This window comes from Oikopleura dioica, chromosome PAR, assembly GCF_907165135.1.
Source record: "Oikopleura dioica chromosome PAR, OKI2018_I68_1.0, whole genome shotgun sequence".
Taxonomy (NCBI): Eukaryota; Metazoa; Chordata; class Appendicularia; order Copelata; family Oikopleuridae; genus Oikopleura; species Oikopleura dioica.
Genome location: NC_137293.1, coordinates 7,364,127 through 7,386,407, shown reverse-complemented (window position 1 = coordinate 7,386,407; position 22,281 = coordinate 7,364,127). Strand labels below are relative to the sequence as shown.

Genomic DNA, 22,281 nt, shown 5'->3' with positions numbered 1-22,281 from the left:
TCAGGCGAGATTTTAATGCATGCAGATTTGATCGCCGTTCAAGGCTACTCCTTCAGAACTGATCGATCATTTAGCACCTATCTGTATGCAATTATACAGTTACCCTCAGGCGCGTGCGGCGACCAGCATGTACAGCGCCCCCAGGTGATTTAGAGTCTATGCATGCTAATTAACCCTGATCGAACAGCTCAATTTCAGCTTGTTGAAGGAACACGAGGAAATTTGATAATTAACGTGTAATGACGAGGACCTGCAAAAATTGCGAGACAGAGATTAAAGGTCCGTATAATTAACCTTGCCGAGAGCTTTAATGACTATTTAAGGGGTTGTTCTATGCATAGATCACGATTTCTTCCACGAGACCTGTTTGACGGTAAGAGATATAAAGTTTATATTATAAAGTTTATAATATAAACGAAAGAGGGTTGTCTATTTCGTCAAACTTGAAGACAACGAAGAGAATACTCAGCCTTATTTAGTGCTATGATTGCAACACTGAATTGAAAACGCCATCAGCATGGAAAACGAAGAACTCTGATAATATTCTGTGCCACGATTGCTATTGCAAAAGATGCAAGACTGGGAAAAGATGTTTGGGATGCCAGGTAAGCCGCATCTCAGAACTCGTGTCTTGAAATTTCTTAGGGCGAGATAACAGTAAACGACTGGATACAAGCTTTTCCAACTGGCATCTTTCATCATCGATGCATCGTTTACAAATGCTGCGACTGTGCAGTTCCAAAGGGAGCACCATTTCACTTTGTAAACGGCGAAATCATTTGCCCGACTCACATGAAAATCAGCAGCCCTCAAGATCAAGGAACATCAGAAGGAGACCCAGAAAGCTCACCTGAGTCCAACGATCCCCAGGATGAAAACTCTAACGACAAAACTGAAATCAGCCCTAGTAAAACAAAGCGTCGTGGCCCAAGGTAAAGAATAACCACTTTCCTTTTCAAAATTTCGAATAAGGACGACGATCAAAGCCAAGCAGCTGGAGATTCTGAAAAATGCATTTCTCGCAGCGCCGAAGCCGACTAGACACATGAGAGAGAAACTATCATCGGAGACTGGACTGTCTATGCGAGTCATTCAAGGTAACTATAATACCTCTTTTATGTCTGCTTTTACAATCCGACTAGTCTGGTTCCAAAATCGAAGAAGCAAAGAACGCCGACTAAAGCAGATGAAACAGTGCGACTTGTCAAAACGAATGTACCCATCCGAAGCTGACTACCACTATCAAGGTGAGATACTAGCTTCGAAGTTTTCTCGAGCATATTTTATATTTTAGCAATGATGAATTCGCAAGATCAATTTGGAGCTGAAATGGCTTATGCAAATATGAACATGCCGATCGAAGAAAATCCAGGTGGGGACCTGACATCCTGGTTCAAAAATATCTAAAGGAATATTGTATACTTCCTCTTCACTTTCTCTCTGTTGTATATTTAAATAAATGCAGAAGCGGTACACTCAAAGGACAATGCTTTTTTGATGAGTTGTAAATCACGTCAATGCTAATTACCCTGCATCGATCTTCAATTTGAGAGGTGTGCCCAGCGTCCGGAATACAGATGTGTAGTGATCCCTCCAGCTCGTGATCCAATTTTACGGCAATTTAGCTTCGAGCCTACATCTTTCAATCATGGACAATTTTTTTTGCATAATTTCGGAGAAATTTACTATCCACGTGGATAATTTTTCTTGCGAATGAAATGGAGTGCAGATGCTTCAATTGGAGTGCATGGTAACAGTTATTCCTGCACTGATTTATAGGCTTAAAAATAAGGCAGAACCTGCAAATAAAGTTCATTCTTGCAATGATGAAATTATGACAGTAAGATCATCAAATGACAAAACATAAGCATCATTTTTATGAACAATTTAAAATTATAAATTTTTTAGAAAAATCTATTCTTGAAAATAAAAAAGTAGAATTAAAGGCACTTGAAAGCATATAAGGGGAAGACAAGAGGATAGGGGAAGTAAGAAAGCGGGTAAGTAAGCAGTAATAAGTGAAACTCCAACTGAGAGCGAGAGAGAAAGGTCAATAATTTTTAGGAATAGATTTTTTTTAATTTTTGCGTAACTGGTCCTCAAGCATTATCAATTCTTCAACAATCATACAGTGGTTAGCTAAAGGGCCGACAATTTCTCCTAGCTCTGAGATGATATCTTCAGGGAACTCTTTCAACTCGTACATTCGACGAAAGAAACTAGAAACCGTTACGAGAAAGCTTATCATTCGCCACTTACTTATAAGCATTCGTAAAATTGACTTTTCCCAGCATATCGATGCATTGCTTTTTTAATCTTTCGTATTTACTCGTTAAAACTCCGGAAGCAAGATCAGTGCTTGGATCGATTCTTTCAAATTTCTCTTCTTGGTATAAACTTCCATTTATTTTATCAGTCAGAGTAAGTCGAGCTTCTCGAATAATTTCATCGTCCTCAGAATCGTCTTCATCACTTTAGAAACATATTTATTTTTGATAACAAGGAAGATTTCTAACCTTGTTGACTCCTCATCAGATGAGTCTGATTCGGAGTCCGAATATTCAGTGGCTTCTAAGTGAGAAGCATATTCGTCGATTTCTTCTGGTAGAGCGAAATCTATCGACGCTGTCGGAGTTTTATCAGAACTTATACTTGATTGTTTATCACTTGTTTGAGACCAGTGGCGAGCAAAAGTTTTTGCTAAACATTTCTTTATAAAAAGCGCAGTTTGAAAACCAACCTTTGATTGTATCGAGTTGCTTCACAGTTTCTGTAAAATCAGGCTTCGAGGTCATAGAAATCATCTCTTTTCCCGAGCCAGGGCGTGAACCACGAGAGCCCGTCGAACTTCGTGATGTGGCGGAGGATGCTCTTGATTCTGAGAATATTGAGTCTTGGAGAATTTGCGCAGCACTCGGTCTCGACTGAGCCGATTTATCCAACATTTTTGCAAGAATATCGACAACTGGCCAAAGTTTGAGATCGGCAACTTCATCTGAAATAGAGTGTAATAAACCGTTTTTCAATTTTTTCAATTTACTTTTTGATATTCGTGGCGCCGGATCCTCGACAATTTTATACATGAGACGCATAAGAGAATCACTGGTATATGCTCGTTTTAGAAGAATAAGCTCGTGGATGATACAACCCAGCGACCAAATATCAGCTTTTGTGTCATATTTGGCGTCTTTGATCATCTCCGGAGCCATGTAATAAGGCGTACCAAGGAAGGACTAAGATCAATTAGTATTTATTGTATTTATTGATATTTCTTGTGACTTTATCCTGAAAGACCTTAGCGTATTATCTTCTGCATGCTTGTTTTATGATAAGAAAAAGAAATTGCGTTCTTTAGGTTGAATTTTTTTTCAGAAGGTTTTATTTATCAGAATTTAATTTGGATCGATATTATTGACACAGCATATTTATTTCAGAAGAGTTCCAAGTTTTTGGCTAAGCATGACGTTTCCTTTGATTTTCATCTGACCACCGAAGAAGGCTTTCTGAGCATCGAGCTTTCCGGCAGCGATATCGGCAAAGTCAGAATCAGAAACAATGATGGTGCAATCGGCCTTGCCGTCGGATTCTGAGACTGATCCATCCCCATTTTTCAAGTCAACAACCCAGCTTTTCGCCAGTTTACCACCATCCAAGATTTCAAATTTGAAAATGCCCTTGACTTTGTTGACCGCGCTGGCGTCAACCTTATCGCTCATCTCCGCGAAAAGTTTGTCAGTAAGCAACGCCGTGGCAGAAGCAGATGATCCAGAGGATGATTCTGACTCTTCGAAGCCGAATTCAACAAAGCCGCCTGAAATCGCTTTCTTGTTAGATTCCTTGATCCAGACTTCGAAAAGAACTTTTTCGCCATCTTTCCACATTTTCGTGACGAGAGTATCGCCCGGAAGAACTGGAGATGAAAAGCGTCCCTTAATCGCTGAGATGGGGGTGTCTGGGAATTGATTTTGAATATGTCTGACCGCGTATCCGTATGTGCACATTCCGTGAAGAATGGGGACCTTGAAGCCAGCCATCTGAGCAAAGTCAGGATCCAAGTGAAGAGGATTGGGATCACCACTCAATCGGTACAAAGCGGCTTGTCCTTCTGGAACGAATTCTTCAAAAGTATGATCGGGTTCTCGATCAGGGGCATCGATTGGCTCGACAATATTTTCTGGATTGTTGGTTCCGCCAAAACCTCCTTGGTTACGAACAAAAGTAACAAATTGATTGGTACAGACGAGCTCTCCATCTTCATCGCGGGATTCATAATCAGTTGAGAAAACAAGATGCTTTCCCTTATCCAATACGTCCCCAACGGACGCGGTAGTAGTGAGTTTGGCACCATCAGCGTCGAAGGGTTTGTGAAGCTTGATGTATTGTTCGCCGTGGAGAATGTTGGCAAGGTTGACTTTCAGTCCAGGAGTTTCGCCAAGCTCAGTCAGGGCTTTGAAAGCAGGGACGATGGCGAAAGAAGGAAGAGGCTGGAAATCATCATGATTTTCGTAGATAAATCGCAGCTCGCAATTATCCTTCATTGGTCCAGCACCGACACCCAGGTTGTACAGAATTACGTCTTTGTTGGTGTATTCCCAGTCAACTGGTTCTGATTTCCATGCTTTTGCCTTGTTTGGTTGGATATCAGCATCTGGATCATCTCCTGCGGCTTCTGGAGCGTCAGGCATGTCAGAAATGGCATTCATGATACGCATGGTAGCTTCCTGAATTGACTCGACAGCCTCTGGCTCATCATCGAAATTGCAGATTTCGTCGAATTTCGCTGCAACGTCCTCGACAGTAGGATAGGCAGCTTTTGTTGCGAAAAGAGCTCCCTTGGTGCTCTGGAATCGGAGCTTGCTAGAGTAACCACCACCGGTCTCGAAGACGCCACCAGTTTCGTCGCAGTCTTCGTGGCAGAGGTAGAGGGTGAGAGGGGCGACAAACTGAGGTCCGAGCATTTCGTGAAGATCAGCTGGGAAGATGTTTTCAGTCATTCGGGAAAGAGCTTGAGGAGCGACAGCGTTGCAGAGGACGTTGTTTTTTCGCCCTTCGATTGCAAGGGTGTTGGTTAGACCAACAAGACCCATCTTGGCCGCGGCATAATTTGCTTGCCCAAAGTTTCCATAGATTCCAGAGCTTGAGGAGGTGTTGATGATACGTCCATACTTTTGCGCCTTCATAACTTCGAAGGCCTTTTGGGAGAGCTTGAAAGAAGCAGTAAGATGGACATCCATGATCGCTTGCCAGTCGTCATCGGAAATTCTCAAGAAGGATCGATCTCTCAAGATTCCAGCGTTGTTGATCAGAATGTCCAGCTTTCCATACTCCTCGAGGACTGGTCCCAAAACTTCGTCCGTATTGCAGACGTTTGCATAGTTCGCCATCGCATTTCCTCCCGCAGCTTTGATCTGAGCAACGACTTCATCAGCAGCGACACTAGAAGCTCCTTCGCCGTGCATTCCGCCGCCAAAATCGTTGACGACGACAGTTGCTCCTCGAGCACCAAGTGCTAAAGCATACTCTCGACCAAGACCGTTTCCAGCGCCGGTGACAACGGCTACACGACCATCATAACGGAGAGTAGAGTTGCTTCGTTTTGCGACTCTCGGCGCAGTCCTTGTCAGGAATCTGTTCATTCTCGTTTCTCTGGCGAGTAAGGAACTCTTAGCAGTACCAAAAAAGCAGGGAGAAATGAAATATCTGCCAAATGCAAATATACCGCCTCTCTTTAGCAAATATTTTCTGGGCGGGTTGTTTGCATTTATGCCAAAGATTCAAAAGTTAGAGCTTTGATTATTTTATGAAGTCAGTGTCAAGAATGACTAAATAAAATGTTTTTGAATGCTATTCTGATTTTTCAAAATCGTAAATTCTGATCTTATGCGTTTGATGCTGACATTATCTCAAGTCTATCGAGTCACAGCGTAAACATACGATAGATTCTTTACCTTTGCGAAGCTTTCTTGAAGAACTCTTGACACTCCAAGGTCACCGATTTTGACATCTTGGCCAGCAAGAAAGACATTTCGCGACTTTAAATCTCGATGCAGAATTGGCGGTCGGGACGTATGCATGTATTTGATCGCCTCTGTCATTTGTTTCATCCATTTTATGACAAGACAAGATGAGATCTTCTCGTTCACGTCTCTCCTCCGGACAATGTAGTGCTCCAAATCGCCACCATTGCAGTATTCTGTCACGATGCAGAAAGACTCTCGTTCAATAAACGAGTCATGAAACTGAATGATGTATTTGTGGTTCAGTTTACGGAGCAGTTTCGCTTCGCGTTTCGCATCATCACAAGGATCTTTCCCATCTGAAGATTTGCTTCCAGGGCCGATGTTGATAATTTTTATAACAAGGCATTCGTCCTCATAGTACTCTTAAAATTTCAATTGATATCTTGAAATCAACGAGGAGTACCTGCTCGTTTATTGTGCCAGCAAGTGTAGACTTCACCAAAACTCCCAGCTCCAAGTCGTTTCTCCAGAACATAATTTCCCTTTTGGCGATCTCTGACAGCCATTTTCTAGCTCAGTCTCATTCTACAAAAGCAAACAAAATTGAGTAGCGAATTTCTCTGAGATTTCCGTGAAAAGGAAAAAATATTTTTATTTGAGTCCATATTTGCCCAGAAAGTGCTTCTCAAAGGGGCTTCCGCGCGCCGTCACGATGAGATTTGGGCAGCCGCCATAGACGACCACGTTTTTCATGCGGAGTACGCTATTGAGCGGAGCTCCCAAGTCGACTTTCATGAGCTTTTCTAGCGTTCGGTTTTCAATCCAGACATTCACTCCGTCCACATTGTATTTGCCCTCCTTATCCCAAGTCGCAGGTTCGGCAAACATGTGCGAGATCATTTCGTACGTCGTCACGTTTTCAGCAAACGATTCAATGAAATCCGACGTCGTATGCTCGGGATAAACGAATGTCACTGGCAGGGGTGGATAATTTGAAATCATTTCATTATTCCATTTTTTCCAGAGCAAAACTGGCTTGATGAATCAGTCTGAAATTTTCAGGACTGATTCGAACATATAAAAGATGATAACATCCGAAATTTCAAGCCGATTCATCAAGCCAAATTTGCTCTAGAATAAAATGGAATAATGGCTGATTTCAAAATATCCACCCCTGGTCACTGGCCAGTTGAGGACTCCGTCAGCGATATGCACTCTGCAGCCAGAGGGATGATTTGTTTCTGAATTCAATTGTCGATTCTTATCACGAGAAATAAAAATTACCTATCGCTTTTATGACATTGGCAGATTCCTCGTTGTAATCATCTTGCTTCTTGTCCTCTTCTGGAATATCAAAGGTAACTCCAGAGGCGATAATACAGTCAACGAGCTTCTTTTCTTTTGCCTTTTTGATCGCATCTTCTCTTCTCTGCGAATTCCTTTTATAAAGCGAGAAATATAAGGAGGCTTACCTGTTTTCTTTCAAGCTTCTCGATCTCCTTCGATTTCTTTGTGAATTTTTCTCTAAACTGGATGAACTTTTCATTCATCTCTTTGCTCCGATCAGATGTTAGTTCAAAAGCCTTATTCACCATTTCGAGTCCCTTCAATGAGCGTAAATATTTCATCAAAAAAAGTAAAACATACTTCTTTGAAACGGCCGAGTTTCTCGCACGACTGAAAAATCCTCAACCATGCTTTGAAGTAATTTCTGTCTATTTTAATGGCCATTCCACTATCCTGAATTGCTTGTCTCAAATTTCCACGGAAGAAATGCGCCGCTGCCCTATTGTTATAACATTGTCCAAGAAGTTGCTTGTCTGGTGGATTTATCGTTATAGCCTTGTCTCAGATTATCCAGATTCTCTTCCATCGCAAATATTTTTCCAAAATTCTGGTGCAATCTTTCCTTAGAGTACGCGACGCATGCCTTCTTGTACAATTTGCACTTGAAATGAAAAGTTCCATCTGATTTATACGCTTCCGCTTGTTCATCAAGCGTGTCACCATCCGAGTATTTCATTGCTTGCATTTGTTGGAGGAATTCATTGTCGTCGATTTCGTCTTGTGTGTACAGATGATTAGGATCCATGAATAAAGGGTGGTTTTCGAATTCCTCCATTGTCATTTCTTTGTAGGTTGAGCCCTCATTATGCTCCCTGAAAGTGATCAAAAGAGAAATATTCAATTGATTCTTACATGTTCCTAAAGTTCTGAAGGTCCTCAAGCTCCGCAAGTTTTTCATTTCTAATAGCTTCTCTTTCTTCCGCGGACAGATGCTTCATTTGCTCTTGAAGCTCTGCCACGCGTTTTGGATCATATCCACCTTCCATTCTGAAGAAAAGTTACTGACATTTGAGTTTGGGAAATATTAAACATCAATGATATCTGTAGGAGGCAGAAGAAAGGCGGAAAGGGGCGAGTTAAAACTCTTCATATTCAACAGAGACCCCACATTCGCAAGTTTTTCGGTAAAGATCGCCCTTGATGTGCTCGACTTTGGAATAATCATGCTCGTGCTGACTTGATGCTGCGACTTTGTAGTTGCGTGCTCGAACCTCTTGCTTTAGCTTTTGAAGCTTTTTGTCGAATAGTTTTTGTTGGCGTTGGACACGTTTACTTTCGCGCTCCTCTGAAAAGAATGATGAAAAATTGCAATTGCATTTGAAGAATAATTTACTTTTAATAAATATATAAAGTTCTATAAGTACTTTTTAACTCTTCAAGCTTTTCCCAGCTTTCATGAATCTGCAAGGCACGCGCTTCAACTGAATTTGGGTGAATAATGATTTTCATCTTTGATTTCAAAATAACACAACTGGAAATCAACCCAACCTTGTGGAAGAAGAAACAACTTCATCTCACCCCACGAGGGATTGTGTGGATTTTTCTTGAGAATAAATCGCAGAGGGGGATCTCTCTTGAGCATATTATCATTCAACAGGTACTCTGTTTTTACTTCGGACAACGTCATCAAGGGATACTTCTCGTCATCTTTGCAATCGTCGCAAACAAGCGCGCCATAATGTTTCCGAAGATAACTGTTCTCAAATGGAAGTCCGCAGTCATCGCACAGGTCCGTGTCCAGTATTTCTTCAGGCGCGGCCTCCTTTGGTTTGTATCTTTTCTGATTGGCACTCAAAAGGAAACCAGCCCCAGTGTCAATATATTTTTCGCCGTATTGTTCCAAATTTTCTGCGTTGTCATTAATTAACATAATTTCACTCGAAGTTGCGGGGCGCTTTGATGCACCGCCACGCTTAAAATTTTATTCCAATCTTTTTTTCTCTTGAAAATAAACCTTTTTATCAATCGAACTTTTCAAACTCTCCTTCTCAAGCCTCTGATTAGCCTTCGTACGTTTTCTATCCAATGCATCGAGCCGTTTATTTTCAATTTCCGCTTTTTGCGCTGCTGTCAGTTTAACACTCATTTTGTTGTATTATTTTTCTATCTGAAAACAGATAATATTTATTTCAGGAAAAAATTGCAGAATGGGAACTGAAGTGGGCATTGGGCAATTGCAGTATGGTTTAACTTTAGAATAATAGGTTTTTTATATAGGGAGGAGTAAGTTGATAAGTATTGAATTGTTCAGGAAAAGGTTTGAGGTACTACACGTCCGTGAAGGTGTGCTGGTCATCTTTGTAGAGATTCCAAATGCTCTCAACTTGTTTGTAGACTGTAAGAGCATCTTCTGGCGTTTTACAAACCAGCTTTTCCCTAAATTTTCTTTAGAAATAAATCCAAAAGGTAGGCTCACCTCGTGTTTTTCAGATCAAAAACGACCCTATTCTCACGGGAAATAATATCAACAAGTTGATCAAAAGTAAATTTGAAGATTTCCATGAAATCATTCGACGTTTCTCCAAAAAGATACACCCTCGATTCTGTAACGCATAAAATATGACATTCGTTAAACGCCTCGATCTTCCATGTAAAGAACAGCTTCTCCAACAAGTTTGGATAGATACCGAGCAGGAAGTCTTGAGCTTTGGCCATCCCTTCGTCGTAAATTGGTAAGCCACCATTGACATCAGAAATTAATCTCGGATAGCGAGTAGCCAAGCCTTTTTTCTTTCTGTCTGCACTGTCTCGAATAACAGTAGCGGTACTGGTAGCGAAGTCAAGGACACCGGTCATCGGCTAAAAAAACTGTTGAGCAAGTACTAAAGAAAAAGTAACAAACCTTTATGAATGTTCCCATGACACCCTTGCCCAATCCACTGAAGAAACCAGCCACTCCGTCCGTTTGAACAGCCTTGTACGTCTGATCGGGAATGCTTGTCATTCCACCCAGCACTCCATAAGCAAGCCCATCCACTGCGTTCCCGAAGTCGACTCTCTGAAGTCTTCTGCGTCTTCGATCGTTTTCATATTCTCGATCTCCTGCAAGCGATGAAACAGCATCAGCCACACTACCGACAAATTTCGACGCGGAATTCGCGAGACCTCTCGTTGTGCCTAAGAATATTTATTGTAAGATTAATGCTACAGGATGATGAGAACAACCTTGAATCACAGAAGAGAAGTTTCCTTCTAAGACTCCTTCTAGGCCATCTTTGATATCGTGCGCAAGGCCGAGTGGATTTCCGAGGAAATCAACAGCACCCAAAACTTTGTAAGCTTGATTCTTCACGCTTGCATTGATGAACGTCACCAGGTCGTTTTGATAAGCACCCATGTCTTTGTAGCTGTATTTTACGTAGTAAGGATCGATGTTTATCCTAAAAAGTGTCATAAAAGATAAATCAGATTCGGATTACCTGGCATCTTCGAACTGTATGAGAGTAAGCCTAGCCTTTGTCTTGTATCGCTTCAGTTCTCTCGGTAGATCTGTATCTCTATAAAGAGAAACCGTCAGCTCGTCGAGTTTGATAAACAACTCTTCGCAGTAGAAGCGATTCTTGGGCTTCGTCGCATTAGCTCGCAATTCATTTAAGAAAAGCGACTGCGGGTCTTTGGTAAACACGCTGGCAGGAGTTACTTTCTTTACTTTGAGACTGTCCACGAGCATCATCATTCGCAGAATTAGTCCTTCGTTGATCTTGAACACGAGGGGACAAGTTTCTATCTTCAGAAGTCTTAAAATTATCTTTATTAGATCGGAAATACGATGAAAAAATTACCTAAAGAGACCAGGCGCGTTTTCAGTGTTCGGAAGAGTTGCCATCGACACAGACAAAACATTTCTGACCAATCGCTTGTCCACTTTCTGCATATTCTTTTCGATAAGAACCCTCGGATAAGCGCCGCGAACTTGGTTGTCACATTGAATAAAATGCGCAGAAAACTGAAAGTGTATTTCCGAGTTTCTTTTTATTTCCGCTTGAATGTTGATTCCTCTCACTTGCAAGAAGAACAGCTCTTCTTTTTGGTGATTTACAAGTTGCGCGATTACAGAAACTCCGATTCCAGCAGGCATATCCACACCAAAAGAATATCTTGTTCCGCATTTGACAGCTTTAGTCGAGGAAATGAACTTGTCAACCTTTTCTTTGCATTCTACGTTCAAATTTCCACTGTCGACAGATGTTCCATGGCTTTTCAAAATGTCGTAGATTTGGAGAACACGTCTTGGTCCGTCTCTTACAACACGAAGGTGGAGCTGGCCTGAGCCCTTGTTTTGACGGACTTTTTTGAAAGGAGTCAGATCTTCGGAATCAATGTGCTCAGTTTTGTCGTCCTTCAAAAACACAGGACACTCAAGGTTATTCAAGTAAAGACGATTCGATCCAGAACATATCACATGCTTCTTGAAAGACCACTTTTTATAATGTTTTTTCTTCTGTGTTGGATCAACAAGCTTCAGAGTAGTCGGGTCAAGTATCAGATTTTCATGCTTTGCATTGATCAGGGAGGAAGATGGATCGGTTCGCCAAAGCTGACTTCTTCTGGACTGATCTTTCTGTCGGACAAACAGTAGTTTTGATGCATCAACGTCCAGCACCATATTTTCTCGCGATTCGATGTAGAACAAGTTTTCGTAGTAAAGAGTAGTGGTGGTATTCAACTCTTCAAGATTGACCAGCTCGCTTTTCTTCCCAGATTTTACCGAGCAAGTGATGATCTCAGGAAGCATCGGTTCATCGCAGATGTAGGGCATTGAACAATCAGGTGGTATTTCAGCTCGTAATGAGTTGTCCCGGCACTTTTCTTGAATGATGCTGACGGGAACGGCAGAGAGATTGTCAATTCTTATCAATGGCGCAGTTTTCATTTCGCGAACTTCGACGAAGAACATCGCCGCATGATATGAAACTGATACCTCGAGAAAGATCATGTCAAGAGAACTGAATTTGACATTCAAGTAGCTTGTCTTCACGACATTGATAGGAAAGCCACCCGACCAGCGGGTGTCGACCGGATCAGTGATTCGAATACATAGGACTTTATCTTTCTTGATATCTGGCCAGTCAAAGTTGCACGAAGCTCCTGGAGAAGCAGACTCGAACTTGCCGACTTCAGGATCTTGATGCCATTTGCCGAAAACGAGGTATTGTTGTGCAAAGTTGAGGTTGAATGGAGTTGAGTTGTGAATAGTAAAACGAGGAGTGACAGTTACAATTTTAGTATCGCGATAATCTTCGGTGCCATTTCTCACTGAAATTCCAAGCTGGTAAGTTTGATATTCTGCTTGAATTTCCCGATGACAGTCGTCTTCCAAAGAAAACTCATTCGTCCAATGACTCGTTGCTCTTGCGAACTTTTTCGAGCCAAGACGAAGCTGACAGTAGGAAGGACATTCCCGATCTGTATATGAAAATAGAAGTGGAGTGCGGCAACGGGCGCTTTCATGCTCATCGAACTGACCAGCAGCGTCAAAAGCAGATTGGCTTTGGCGGAGAACGAGCGGCAAGCTAGTGTGGTTGATAAGCCAGTAGCGTGAACTGATGTGAATTTGGATGGTGGGTTCAATCGTCAGCCTGACGTTGAGGATAAGAAGTCGTCGATTTTGGTCAATTATCCTCATCTCAGTTAGCACATCTCGATTGTGAGAGAGATTTACTTCAGAGCTCGATTCAAATCCTTCAAGACGGATTCGGAATTTAATTTCATTCGGCGAAAAATAGATTGTTTGTTCTTGATGTGGCTGAATTGTACCTTCAAATCCGCTGAGTTGAAATTGAATTTCACAGGGCAGCAAATTTTTCATCTTGATTCCAGGATAAATGATAATATTATTGCCAGGCATTTGAAAGTTCAAGTGATCGTAGGACGAATCTAGCGTTATAATTCTTTGCTTTTTGTAAATCTTTCGGATTTCTTCTGTCAGCTCTTGGCCTTGAGGAAGATCGAACGACCGGATTTCAACTTGGAACGATGTTTTACGGTCGGAAACTCTGTGAGGATCGCAGTCGATAGTAAACATTCCTCTTGGGTAGTCTCTCCAATTTATTGTCGATTCAGATATTTTGTAAAGATCGCCGACCGGGCGAACTACGAACTGACCGTCAGCGTGCTGCAGTGGAATATATAATTCTTCCTGAGGCTGAACAGTACCAAGAGGCGTTATTTCATAGATATCATCGATCGTATAATCTGAGCGCTTGTAAATCTCAAGGGGTTCAGAATGTTTCGAAGAAATCTTAACAGCTGAACGAATCGTCACCATTTTTCTTGCTGAATCGGTAAGTCGGACTTCAATAAGGATTCGAATTGGCATTTTTCCTCCAGGATGTACTGCGTGTCGGAAGTACAGACCAACTTTGTTCACGGCAATAGGTTGAAGACTAGTGTAGTCGCCAACTTTAATCCAGATGCGATGTGATTGCTGTCGGTACTCTCGAATCTTTTGATGGCCCCTGGCGAATGTGAAGTCATCTTGAGTGTCCGTCGGTACCTTCCGCCATGGCTTACCCAAAGACTCTGCACTGGTGCAGTAGGTCACTGTATAGCCGGTTACATTGTTTAGTGTGTAAGGGCGGAATTTCTTTCGAACATCAAATTGCCGAACGGATGACCCAGAAATAAGATCAGACAGATGAGGAATCTGGTGGGCTAAAAGATAGTAGAGGTCCATAGTTAAATTCAAATCCAATCGAGTAAAAGTAAGCAAGTTAATGTTATAGCCTCCGTGATCTTCAGAGCGATCCCCTCGAATCATCAATTTGTAAGGTTCAATAAGGGGTTCCCAGAGTGAAAGCTGCTGGTTGAACTTTTGGACGAAGAAGGTGTTGTGCATTCGGACAAATTTGTTGTTTGCAACAAGACCAATCTCTTTCAATTCGAACTCTATCAAAGGAATGTCTCGTTCTCCGGAGTCGTCGATGAAAGTCATGGAAACGCTTTCACCATTGAGGTTCGCGTCGATTTCCTGAAGCTCTTGAAGCTTTGGGGGAACTGGCGCCTTGTCGTCATCTGATCGCAGCAATAGCTCGTACGGCCGCCAGATAGTGATCTCTTTTCCTCGTTCTTTTCGAACAATTGATCCATCTGGAAAGCTTGGCTTCGCAGTCTCGGTTGCTCCGTCTGGCTCTCCTCGTAGGGTGAGTTGTAAACTCTGACCGATAGATCGAATGAGCAGAAAGTCGGTGTACGATAGACGCATGTTGATTTCGTCAAAATTAATTTCGAGTTTTGGCTTTTCGTCTTGAGGAGTTGAAAATTCAAGATTCAGACTTGTCGGATCAAGAATTGACAGCGATGTTTGTTCTTCATTCGACAGCTCACAGCTAAAAAGCTCCAGACATTGCAACTGCAAAACAGTAGAGAACTCATTCTTGTGCAGAACAGCGGTCGAGCGGAGGGTAATCGCTGCAGATTTCGAAGATGTAAGATCATTAATGATCAGAAACTCTGTCCCGTGAACGTTCGTAGTGATATCCAAGTTCATCTTACCCTTTTCGCCAGTGTTCTTTGGATCGCTCGGTTCTTGTTTCCACTTTTTAATCAGGTCGTAGTTGATCTTCCGCAAATCATCTCCGTAGCCATCGATCGGATGCTCCAGAAGATAGTTCAATGTTTGCTTCGACCATTCTGGCAGAACAATTATTCTAGTTTTTTCCGTTACAAGCTTGAAGGAAGCGCCGTCGGGCGTTGCTTTGAAAACGATTTCAATTTGGCAGATATCTTCGTCTTCTAAATCAGCTGCAATGACCTTCTGGAATGAGGGATGGATGTTGTAGAGTTCGCGGCAGTCCCAAGCATTGTAGGCTTTGCAGACAAGATTCGTGTGCTTGTGATTATTCGAGAGGGCTTCAAAATTCAGGGTAGAATCGACAAATTCCATTTTCACGAGTTTATCGCCGTTGACCTCTCCAAGCTCGACTGTGACATTCTTGAGCCCAAGATTGAACTTTAGATTTCTGAAGACTTCCCCAGTCATGACTGTTTCTGTCATCGCTTCTTCAATATTCACTGGAACGGATGGTCGTTCGTATATTGGCTGCATCTCACCGAGATTGTGCTCGAGGAAGTCGCGAACGACCCAGAATTGGCTTCTATTCAATCCGAAGTATGCCTCGCTGAGAGTACCATTGATGTGCATGTCGGGAACTGACCGGTCGACATTCTGCTGAAGATTTCTTTCGATAGCAAGGGACAGTTCTACCCGTTTCTTGAGGAGAGATTGCTGATGCCTGACAAATTTGAATCCGTTGAATTTGAGGTCGCTCTCTCCAGCGTCGCTCAACTCCATTCGATCAGCAATCCAAATATCCATTTCTTTCAAGCCAACTGTGATGCAATCGAGCAAGACTTTCTTCTCCGGAAATCCATTCTGAGCATATTCTTCGAAGTGTAGCGTTCCTTCCTCGTCACTGAGCTTGAAAGTATTGGAGATCGACAATTTACCGAGGTCAGCAATGATCACTTTCGGACTATAACTAGATTCAGGTAAAATCAGAGTTGGATTATCAGCAGTGATGTCCAACATGACTCGTGATCCACGGCCGAGATTAGTTACTTCTGCTCCGACCATGGCAGCGCGATAATGATTGACGAGCTCGAGGAGCTGGTGGAAGTGAAGAAAATACGCGGTTAATTCTGATTGAAAACGGTGAGTGTGAATATACATGATCTGATTCATCCTTATCTTCACCTTCAAATCGAATTCCCGCTTGCACTCGTGGTCGGGCTTGTTGTATCGAAATATTTGAAAGTTGAGAATTTCTTTTGAATCCTTATCGGTGACAAATCGCTCTCTGTAAAGAAACCCGGCAGGAGACAGATCGTAGAGAGTCAGCTCCCCGATCGACCCTTCATACCGGTGGGTAGTCTGATAAAGATGTAGTTCCATCGAGAGTTTTTGAAGCGACGCCTTCGAAAATTGATATTCTGGCTTGTTGAAGATAATCGTGAATTTTTCAACCTCGAAGTAAATTTTCGTGTCTATCGGCGCTCCCTGATTTTCAATGACTTTTTTTCGGAATTTCCTGGCTTCAGCCGTGAGACCATCTGGCTGGGATGATGTTGTTGACGTGACACGATCTTCAGATGGTTTATTTTTCTACGAGAGTAACGAATGCTAACAGGAAAATTAATTGGCTTCGTGATAATTATATATTACGCTAAAGTCCCGTAATTGATTATCTACTAATAAGCAAAAGTTATCACGTATTTTCGTAACAATAATGATGATAAGACAACTTATGTAACGAGTCGTGACTTAAAATAATTTTCGTGGAATGAGTAAAACTGCTATCACAAAATTTGCCGATCAAAAAAACCACAAGCCTAGAGGTGCGGACGACGGGGTGAAGAAATCTATGAGCGTAACCCAACTCTGCAGGTTGATTCCGGCATCAAGTCTTGATATGAGGATCTTCACCTTGCGCTTGCCAGACAATCCAATGGGATTCTTCTGGTTGATGTTAATCTTGACGAGTGGCTCACAGGAATCGCGGAAGAACTCGAGATATTTAGCACGGAGAGACTGAGACGTTCGAACACCGAAATCGGCTAGGCAAATTGATCGGACTCGTTTCCTCGGTCTCGGAACAAGTTCAGCGATAGGAAGTGTACAGCTCTTCCAGCGTCTTCGACTAGATAAAACATTAGCTTTCAATTAGTATAAAAAGGCTTACCCAAACGATTTGTCAGTCCTCCTTGATCGCAGCATATACTGGTCAGGACTTTCAGCATCGATCGCCTCTACTGAACCAAGCGCCAAGTCAACATTGAATTCAGTCGGTTCAAGTTTTTCAAAATTACACCAAAAATCATAGAAGATAAATTGCACGGAGTTTCGCTCTGCTTCATCTGTCATGTTGATTGTCGCCGATGGAATGTGCATCATGAAGAAAATCGGCTTGAATTCAGGTTTTTCAGCCTCCGACTCTTTATTTTCTTCCGAACTCGGTTCCTTCGCCTTGTCAGGAATGGCAACATTGTCGAGTGTTTTCAGAATCTGTTCGTAATTCATTTTCGTCAGAGTGAGAATTGGTTTCGCTGGTAAAGCCACCGAGACGGATATTTTGTCGTCGTTCAAGTCGAACTTCAAATTCACGTCGGTTTTCTCAAGAATTAGCCCACAGAATTCAAGATTGCATCCGTGGTTGTTGTTCACGGAGCTAACTGACCCATCTTTAATTTCCATGGAGAAGTTTTTCAGTCCTTGATTTTCAAAGCTTATTGACCCAATTTTCGCAAGGAGCATTTCCGAGCTTCCAAACTGCTTTGGAAGAACGACGTAAGGTGATTTGAAGTTCATCTTCATTCGGAAATCAGCCATGGCTGGTGCTGGACCGATCGCAACGTCAGCTACTTTTTCGTATAGATTTGACAGGGCTTCTTGAAATCTTTTCTGCGCATGAACGGAGAGCTTCGCATCAAAATGCTTCTTGAATTCATTCATACAGTGAACGACTTGGCCCAAAAATTGCGGTGAATGGATGTAGCACAAGGATGCGGTTTCAATTCCAAGGTCGATTCTGTAATTTTCATTGTCGACGTTGCACCGTTGCAAGTCAAATGTGAAGGCATCGTTTTGAACATTATCAAAGATTTTGTCAAACTCAAGATCCTTGATCTTCGGCGTTCCTAGAGCGAAAATTCTATATTATGGTCATCGCATGAATATCATAAAATTAACCGGATAAGACTGGTTACAAGTAATAAAAACTTGAACTTCACAATAGGTTCGGCTAAGTTTATGTACGTAAATAAGATCTCCGGTGGAGAGTTATGAGGCCACCTATAGATTTTCTAGCAAAATCTTTACTTTTAGCGCCCTCTTGAACCCATATATAATCAGCGTTCGACAGCACTAGTTTCATAACAAAAAAGTTATCCAAAAAATCGATAAAGTTTTTGATAAAAGATGACCAAGCAGCTAAGAAGAGTTTCTATCGACTACTGCAAGCAGCTTTTTCTTGAAAGCAAAGACTTGGGGAAGAAATCGAAAAAGGCAGTGAAGAAAGCCCTGACTACGGAGACTTCTCAACGAATCTACATGAACATGACATTTTAAAATTTTAGTTCCCTGCTTTACTTATGATTGATAATATACTTATGACCTTTCCTGCTAGAGTAAGACCTCTTATATGCATTCTCGTGAGCAATTGCCAAGTCGGACCCAAAGATCGATCCAATTTTTCCAGATATTGTGACATTTCCTGGATTTTGAATTTCAACGACAGACCGAAATTCTTCTATCCCTGCAGTGGCAATTTTCCTGCCCATACGACTTTCGCCGATGCCCTCAGCGACTCCGACCATCAAGTTGATAGTTTTCATTTCAAAGTGGATAACTGTAAGGCGCTCTTTATTGTTATTATCGGTCTTTTCGTCCTCGTCAGTAGGGTTTTTCGTTTTTCCAGGAGGTTTGAGACGATGAAGCACAGACAGAAGAACGGATAAAGTGTCAGGAGTGATGACAATGTCGAGAGATGAAAAATTTACGTGGATGTCATCTCCAATATCTGCAGATTGGGATTCATCGTAGTGCGTCCATTCAAAAACTGCGAGCTCCTCGTTTGATTCATCGGCATTGGACCAGTTTGTCTGAGTGTCTTCATCTTTTTGTTCTGTGCTCCAAAATTTGTTCAGATTTTCTTGGAGCTGGGAGACAAAGTTTGGAGGAGTAGGAGCCAGCTGCTCTTCTATGGTCGGCGACGTGCACCCCGAATCGATGATGGTTCCTAAGGAGATATTTTATCGCCTTGTTGTAAAATTATTTATAGGCGACCTCCCGGCGAAGTTCTTGAGAGTTCAAGAAGAGTCTTTTCAGTGTCAATTACGACTAAAGGTTCAAATGAGTTCATACCTGATGGAATGTCAAGCGTTGCATTTCTGTTTGACACCAAAATTGACTGGAAATCGGCTCCAAGGTTATGGTCGTGATTGTTTGTCACAACAACGGATCCAACAGAAAGCTTCAGGTTACTCTTATCCGGCTGCAGTTTAACATTCGCCTTGATTCGCGTGACTTCGAGGCCAGCGACCATATGATCATGTAGAATAGAGTAGAGTCCACAGGAGACACGGTCAATTTGAAACATGATTACAATCAATTTTCCATAACTGACACTTTGCGATTGCTCAATATCAGAAACAGTTACGTCCAAGTTAGGAGCTGAAGGCTTGTTCGTTGAGCCGGAAGGTATGCATGCCTCCAGACAAGAGAATATCATTGATGACTTTGTCTCGTTGATTTGAAGCATAAGAGAAGGAAGGCTTCCGGAGACAATTATGAGTGGATATTTCGATTCATCGGTAACATCGCAGGCGCGCTTTTCAATTCCGACAGAAACGTTAAAGGGCTCGACAACATGTAGCTCTGAGTTTTTCTGCGACGTTGCTCTATTCCAAATTGTTTCATCATCGCTTTTCGTCCCCACCAAAATCTGTAGATTCTGTAGCTGCACAGAATATTTGTCGTAGAAGTGAGAGACAAGAAGGTGTTCTTGAAGCTCTTCAGGGATTTCCACAGTTCTCGTTTGTTCGTTGAGAGCTACAGTACTTTCTTCTTCTACAGGTGGGGATTGATCTGCAGGGCTACCATTATATTCGGGAGTATAAAATTCATCTTCGTCTTTTTGAGCTTCGGACGAACCCTCGACGACGGGAGTAAACTCTGCCAGGGGTTCTTTCTCGTTCTCATCGACGTTTGAAAATTTGATCTTTCCAAGATCTACCATGATCTGCGGCGTTTTCGGATCGTTGAAGCTCTTTGGGAAGATGATTTTCGGAGCAGCCAAATCTAGTGTTATACGGATGCCGCCTTTCTTAAAAGACTTCTCTTCCATGACTTTCTCGAAGCCTTTTTGTAATGTCTGTTTTGCTTTTTCTTTCAAGCTGCGATATCGCTCCCTCTGTCGCCAATTATGAAGTGAGTCCTCTCCACCGGTTCTTAAATTTAAGAATCCTTTGCCAATCTCCATCAGCTTTTTGTTGAAGATCATCTTCAACGGCGCAGTTTCGCAATAGACCGTTTGACTTAGATGGCTTATCTTTTCGTACGAAAAGTGGAACATAACTGGTGGAGGTTTGTCTTTTTCATCCTTGTCTTTTTTGATCGTCGATACTAAGACGGGATAAATAGAGTCGTCAGTGAAGTCATCGACAATCTTGAAATCGCCAAGCTCCGTTATATAAGTCAGGGTATCTGAACGAAATTGACAGCCGAGAGAGGAATGGAGTCGGTCGAATTGAATCGTTGATAGGCCAGAGATCTCCTCTCCATTGTCAATCGTTAGTTTCAGCGTTCCAGTCGTTAACATGAAACTGAAATCGGCAAAGACCCTGTCTCTCGTGAGAAAGGTGTCGTTTGTGACAGAATGATCTGGTAGACACTGATTGTTCATGCTACTTGCTGTTCGAAGAGTTAGTTTGGGCATTTTCGCTGCAGAGGGATCGACAATCACGGGTGAATCGGAATCACTTGCTGAGGCTTCGCTGTCTATTGAACTCGAACGCTCGGTCTTTGGTGAGCCAGTAGAGGCAGCTCGCCCTCGAAAGAGCCCACCGCCTCGCATGATCCAACCGCCCCAGCCTTCTTGTTCTTCTCCTACTTCAGGTTTCTTGGAGTAGTCTTTGTCCAAGACCGCGTAGATGACACCTCGGCATTCTTCGTAGGTCCAGGTGGTCTCGATATCGATTCTCGTTGCTTTCTCCTCTTCCGTCAGTTTTTCCTTTTTTAGAAGCTTCCTGATGATTCTGGCGTACTCGTTGATCTGGGAACAACGCTTCAGAAGAAATGGCTTTGTCTCTGATCGACGATATTCTTGAATCGGATGAGCTGTATGATGAAGAAGCCACTTCCACCACAATTTGACAATTTTGTTTCTTTCTTGGGCATCTTCAGTCGAAGAGATGCTTTCACTAGGTCGAAACTCGGAATATCTTTGTCGTCGATAAAACCATTCTAGCTTCTCCCACGTTGAATAGATGATTGAATGCTGCTTATCAGACAGTTGGAAGTTGACCGCATCTATGTTCAGGTCGACTTTGAATCGCGGAAGATCGCCGTTAAGGGGCGTCACACTTTTATTCTTGACAATGTCAATGTTTGCCTCGACTTTCTCCATGAGATGGGTTGAAGAGTTATCGTTCTTGTGCCAGATAATCTCCAGATCTTGCAATAGCAGTTTCTTGTGGGCAAAGCCAGGCATAGCGGGATTGTTTGCGACAAGGATATTCGAAACGTTGTAAGCAACATGCCCATCTCCCAACAAATCTGGATCGCGGTAGTTGATGCTAACGTTCGAAACAGTCACTTTGATATTTTGAACAATATCGGAAATGATTTGGCTTGAGTAAGACGCCCAGATGCCTTGCTGCTGGCCGACTGCGAGCCATCTTCAAATATTTCATTCTAGGACAGGGAAAAGAAAAATTACCTGGAAATGAGATTTTGAATTCGCCGAAATTTTACATCTTCTTTGCTGCTAGTTTCTTTTGTTTTGCCTTCGGAGGGTTGCAGCTCGACATGAAGGTCTAAAAAAAATTATTGAAGCCGAACGAAATTTTCGCCTAACCTGTGATTTTAATTTCGAAAGCCTCTGTTAGTACTCTTGTCCAGTTTGGTCGCGTAATTTTGATGTTTCCGACATTGCCACCAGAAATATGAATTGGCAAGCCGAAGCGTTCACTTGCACCACGTCGAATTGGAACATTTGAAAGGTTAATTTCGCCGGAAATCAGTTGAACTGAAGATTAACTCGTTGAAGAAAAGATATCACTTTGAAGATCACCTGAAAGCTGGTCATTGTTTATGTCTTCAAGGAATTCTCCGAGGTAGTAATTGATAAGGTAAGCACCAACGCCCTCGAACATCTTTTAGTTAGTTTGATCTCTTTATGTACAGGGTTTCACGATTTCCATTTCTTAAACCAGGGGTGATTAGTTCATCCTTTATCAAAAATATAGGTTCTGTTCT

General features: G+C 42.3%; 5 protein-coding genes and 1 pseudogene across 5 annotated transcripts; 1 reads left to right on the top strand and 5 right to left on the bottom strand.

Moving 5' to 3' along the window:
- The first annotated feature begins 174 nt into the window (after positions 1–174).
- On the top strand, positions 175–1,432 carry LOC145705135 (protein lin-11-like). Its single transcript, XM_081782591.1, has 7 exons — positions 175–279; positions 324–373; positions 480–605; positions 646–932; positions 973–1,097; positions 1,143–1,247; positions 1,295–1,432. The coding sequence occupies exons 1-7, from the start codon at positions 240–242 to the stop codon at positions 1,405–1,407; spliced, it is 846 nt and encodes a 281-aa protein (XP_081638717.1). The 5' UTR covers positions 175–239; the 3' UTR covers positions 1,408–1,432.
- A 620-nt stretch (positions 1,433–2,052) lies between these two features.
- Positions 2,053–6,570, bottom strand: LOC145704892 (serine/threonine-protein kinase Nek11-like). The gene is made up of 7 exons (XM_081782359.1): positions 6,424–6,570; positions 5,949–6,382; positions 3,041–3,233; positions 2,741–2,995; positions 2,517–2,700; positions 2,260–2,472; positions 2,053–2,219 (listed from the first exon to the last, which is right to left on the bottom strand). Exons 1-7 carry the CDS (start codon positions 6,524–6,526, stop codon positions 2,078–2,080), a joined length of 1,524 nt encoding a protein of 507 aa, XP_081638485.1. The 5' UTR covers positions 6,527–6,570; the 3' UTR covers positions 2,053–2,077.
- On the bottom strand, positions 3,315–5,662 carry LOC145704888 (peroxisomal multifunctional enzyme type 2 pseudogene; annotated as a pseudogene).
- Positions 6,571–6,574: 4 nt separating the features above from the next.
- LOC145704895 (hsp70/Hsp90 co-chaperone CNS1 homolog) lies at positions 6,575–7,819 on the bottom strand. The gene is made up of 5 exons (XM_081782364.1): positions 7,608–7,819; positions 7,433–7,564; positions 7,245–7,389; positions 7,147–7,201; positions 6,575–6,939 (listed from the first exon to the last, which is right to left on the bottom strand). Exons 1-5 carry the CDS (start codon positions 7,689–7,691, stop codon positions 6,612–6,614), a joined length of 744 nt encoding a protein of 247 aa, XP_081638490.1. The 5' UTR covers positions 7,692–7,819; the 3' UTR covers positions 6,575–6,611.
- A 505-nt stretch (positions 7,820–8,324) lies between these two features.
- On the bottom strand, positions 8,325–9,411 carry LOC145704894 (DNA repair protein complementing XP-A cells homolog). Its single transcript, XM_081782362.1, has 4 exons — positions 9,262–9,411; positions 8,796–9,219; positions 8,672–8,728; positions 8,325–8,592 (listed from the first exon to the last, which is right to left on the bottom strand). The coding sequence occupies exons 1-4, from the start codon at positions 9,391–9,393 to the stop codon at positions 8,384–8,386; spliced, it is 822 nt and encodes a 273-aa protein (XP_081638488.1). The 5' UTR covers positions 9,394–9,411; the 3' UTR covers positions 8,325–8,383.
- A 36-nt stretch (positions 9,412–9,447) lies between these two features.
- LOC145705126 (intermembrane lipid transfer protein VPS13D-like) lies at positions 9,448–22,230 on the bottom strand. The gene is made up of 13 exons (XM_081782582.1): positions 22,097–22,230; positions 21,881–22,051; positions 21,743–21,839; positions 19,168–21,701; positions 18,394–19,042; positions 16,988–17,956; positions 16,638–16,945; positions 11,090–16,391; positions 10,727–11,044; positions 10,473–10,687; positions 10,150–10,424; positions 9,724–10,106; positions 9,448–9,683 (listed from the first exon to the last, which is right to left on the bottom strand). Exons 1-13 carry the CDS (start codon positions 22,176–22,178, stop codon positions 9,575–9,577), a joined length of 11,412 nt encoding a protein of 3,803 aa, XP_081638708.1. The 5' UTR covers positions 22,179–22,230; the 3' UTR covers positions 9,448–9,574.
- Positions 22,231–22,281: the final 51 nt, after the last annotated feature.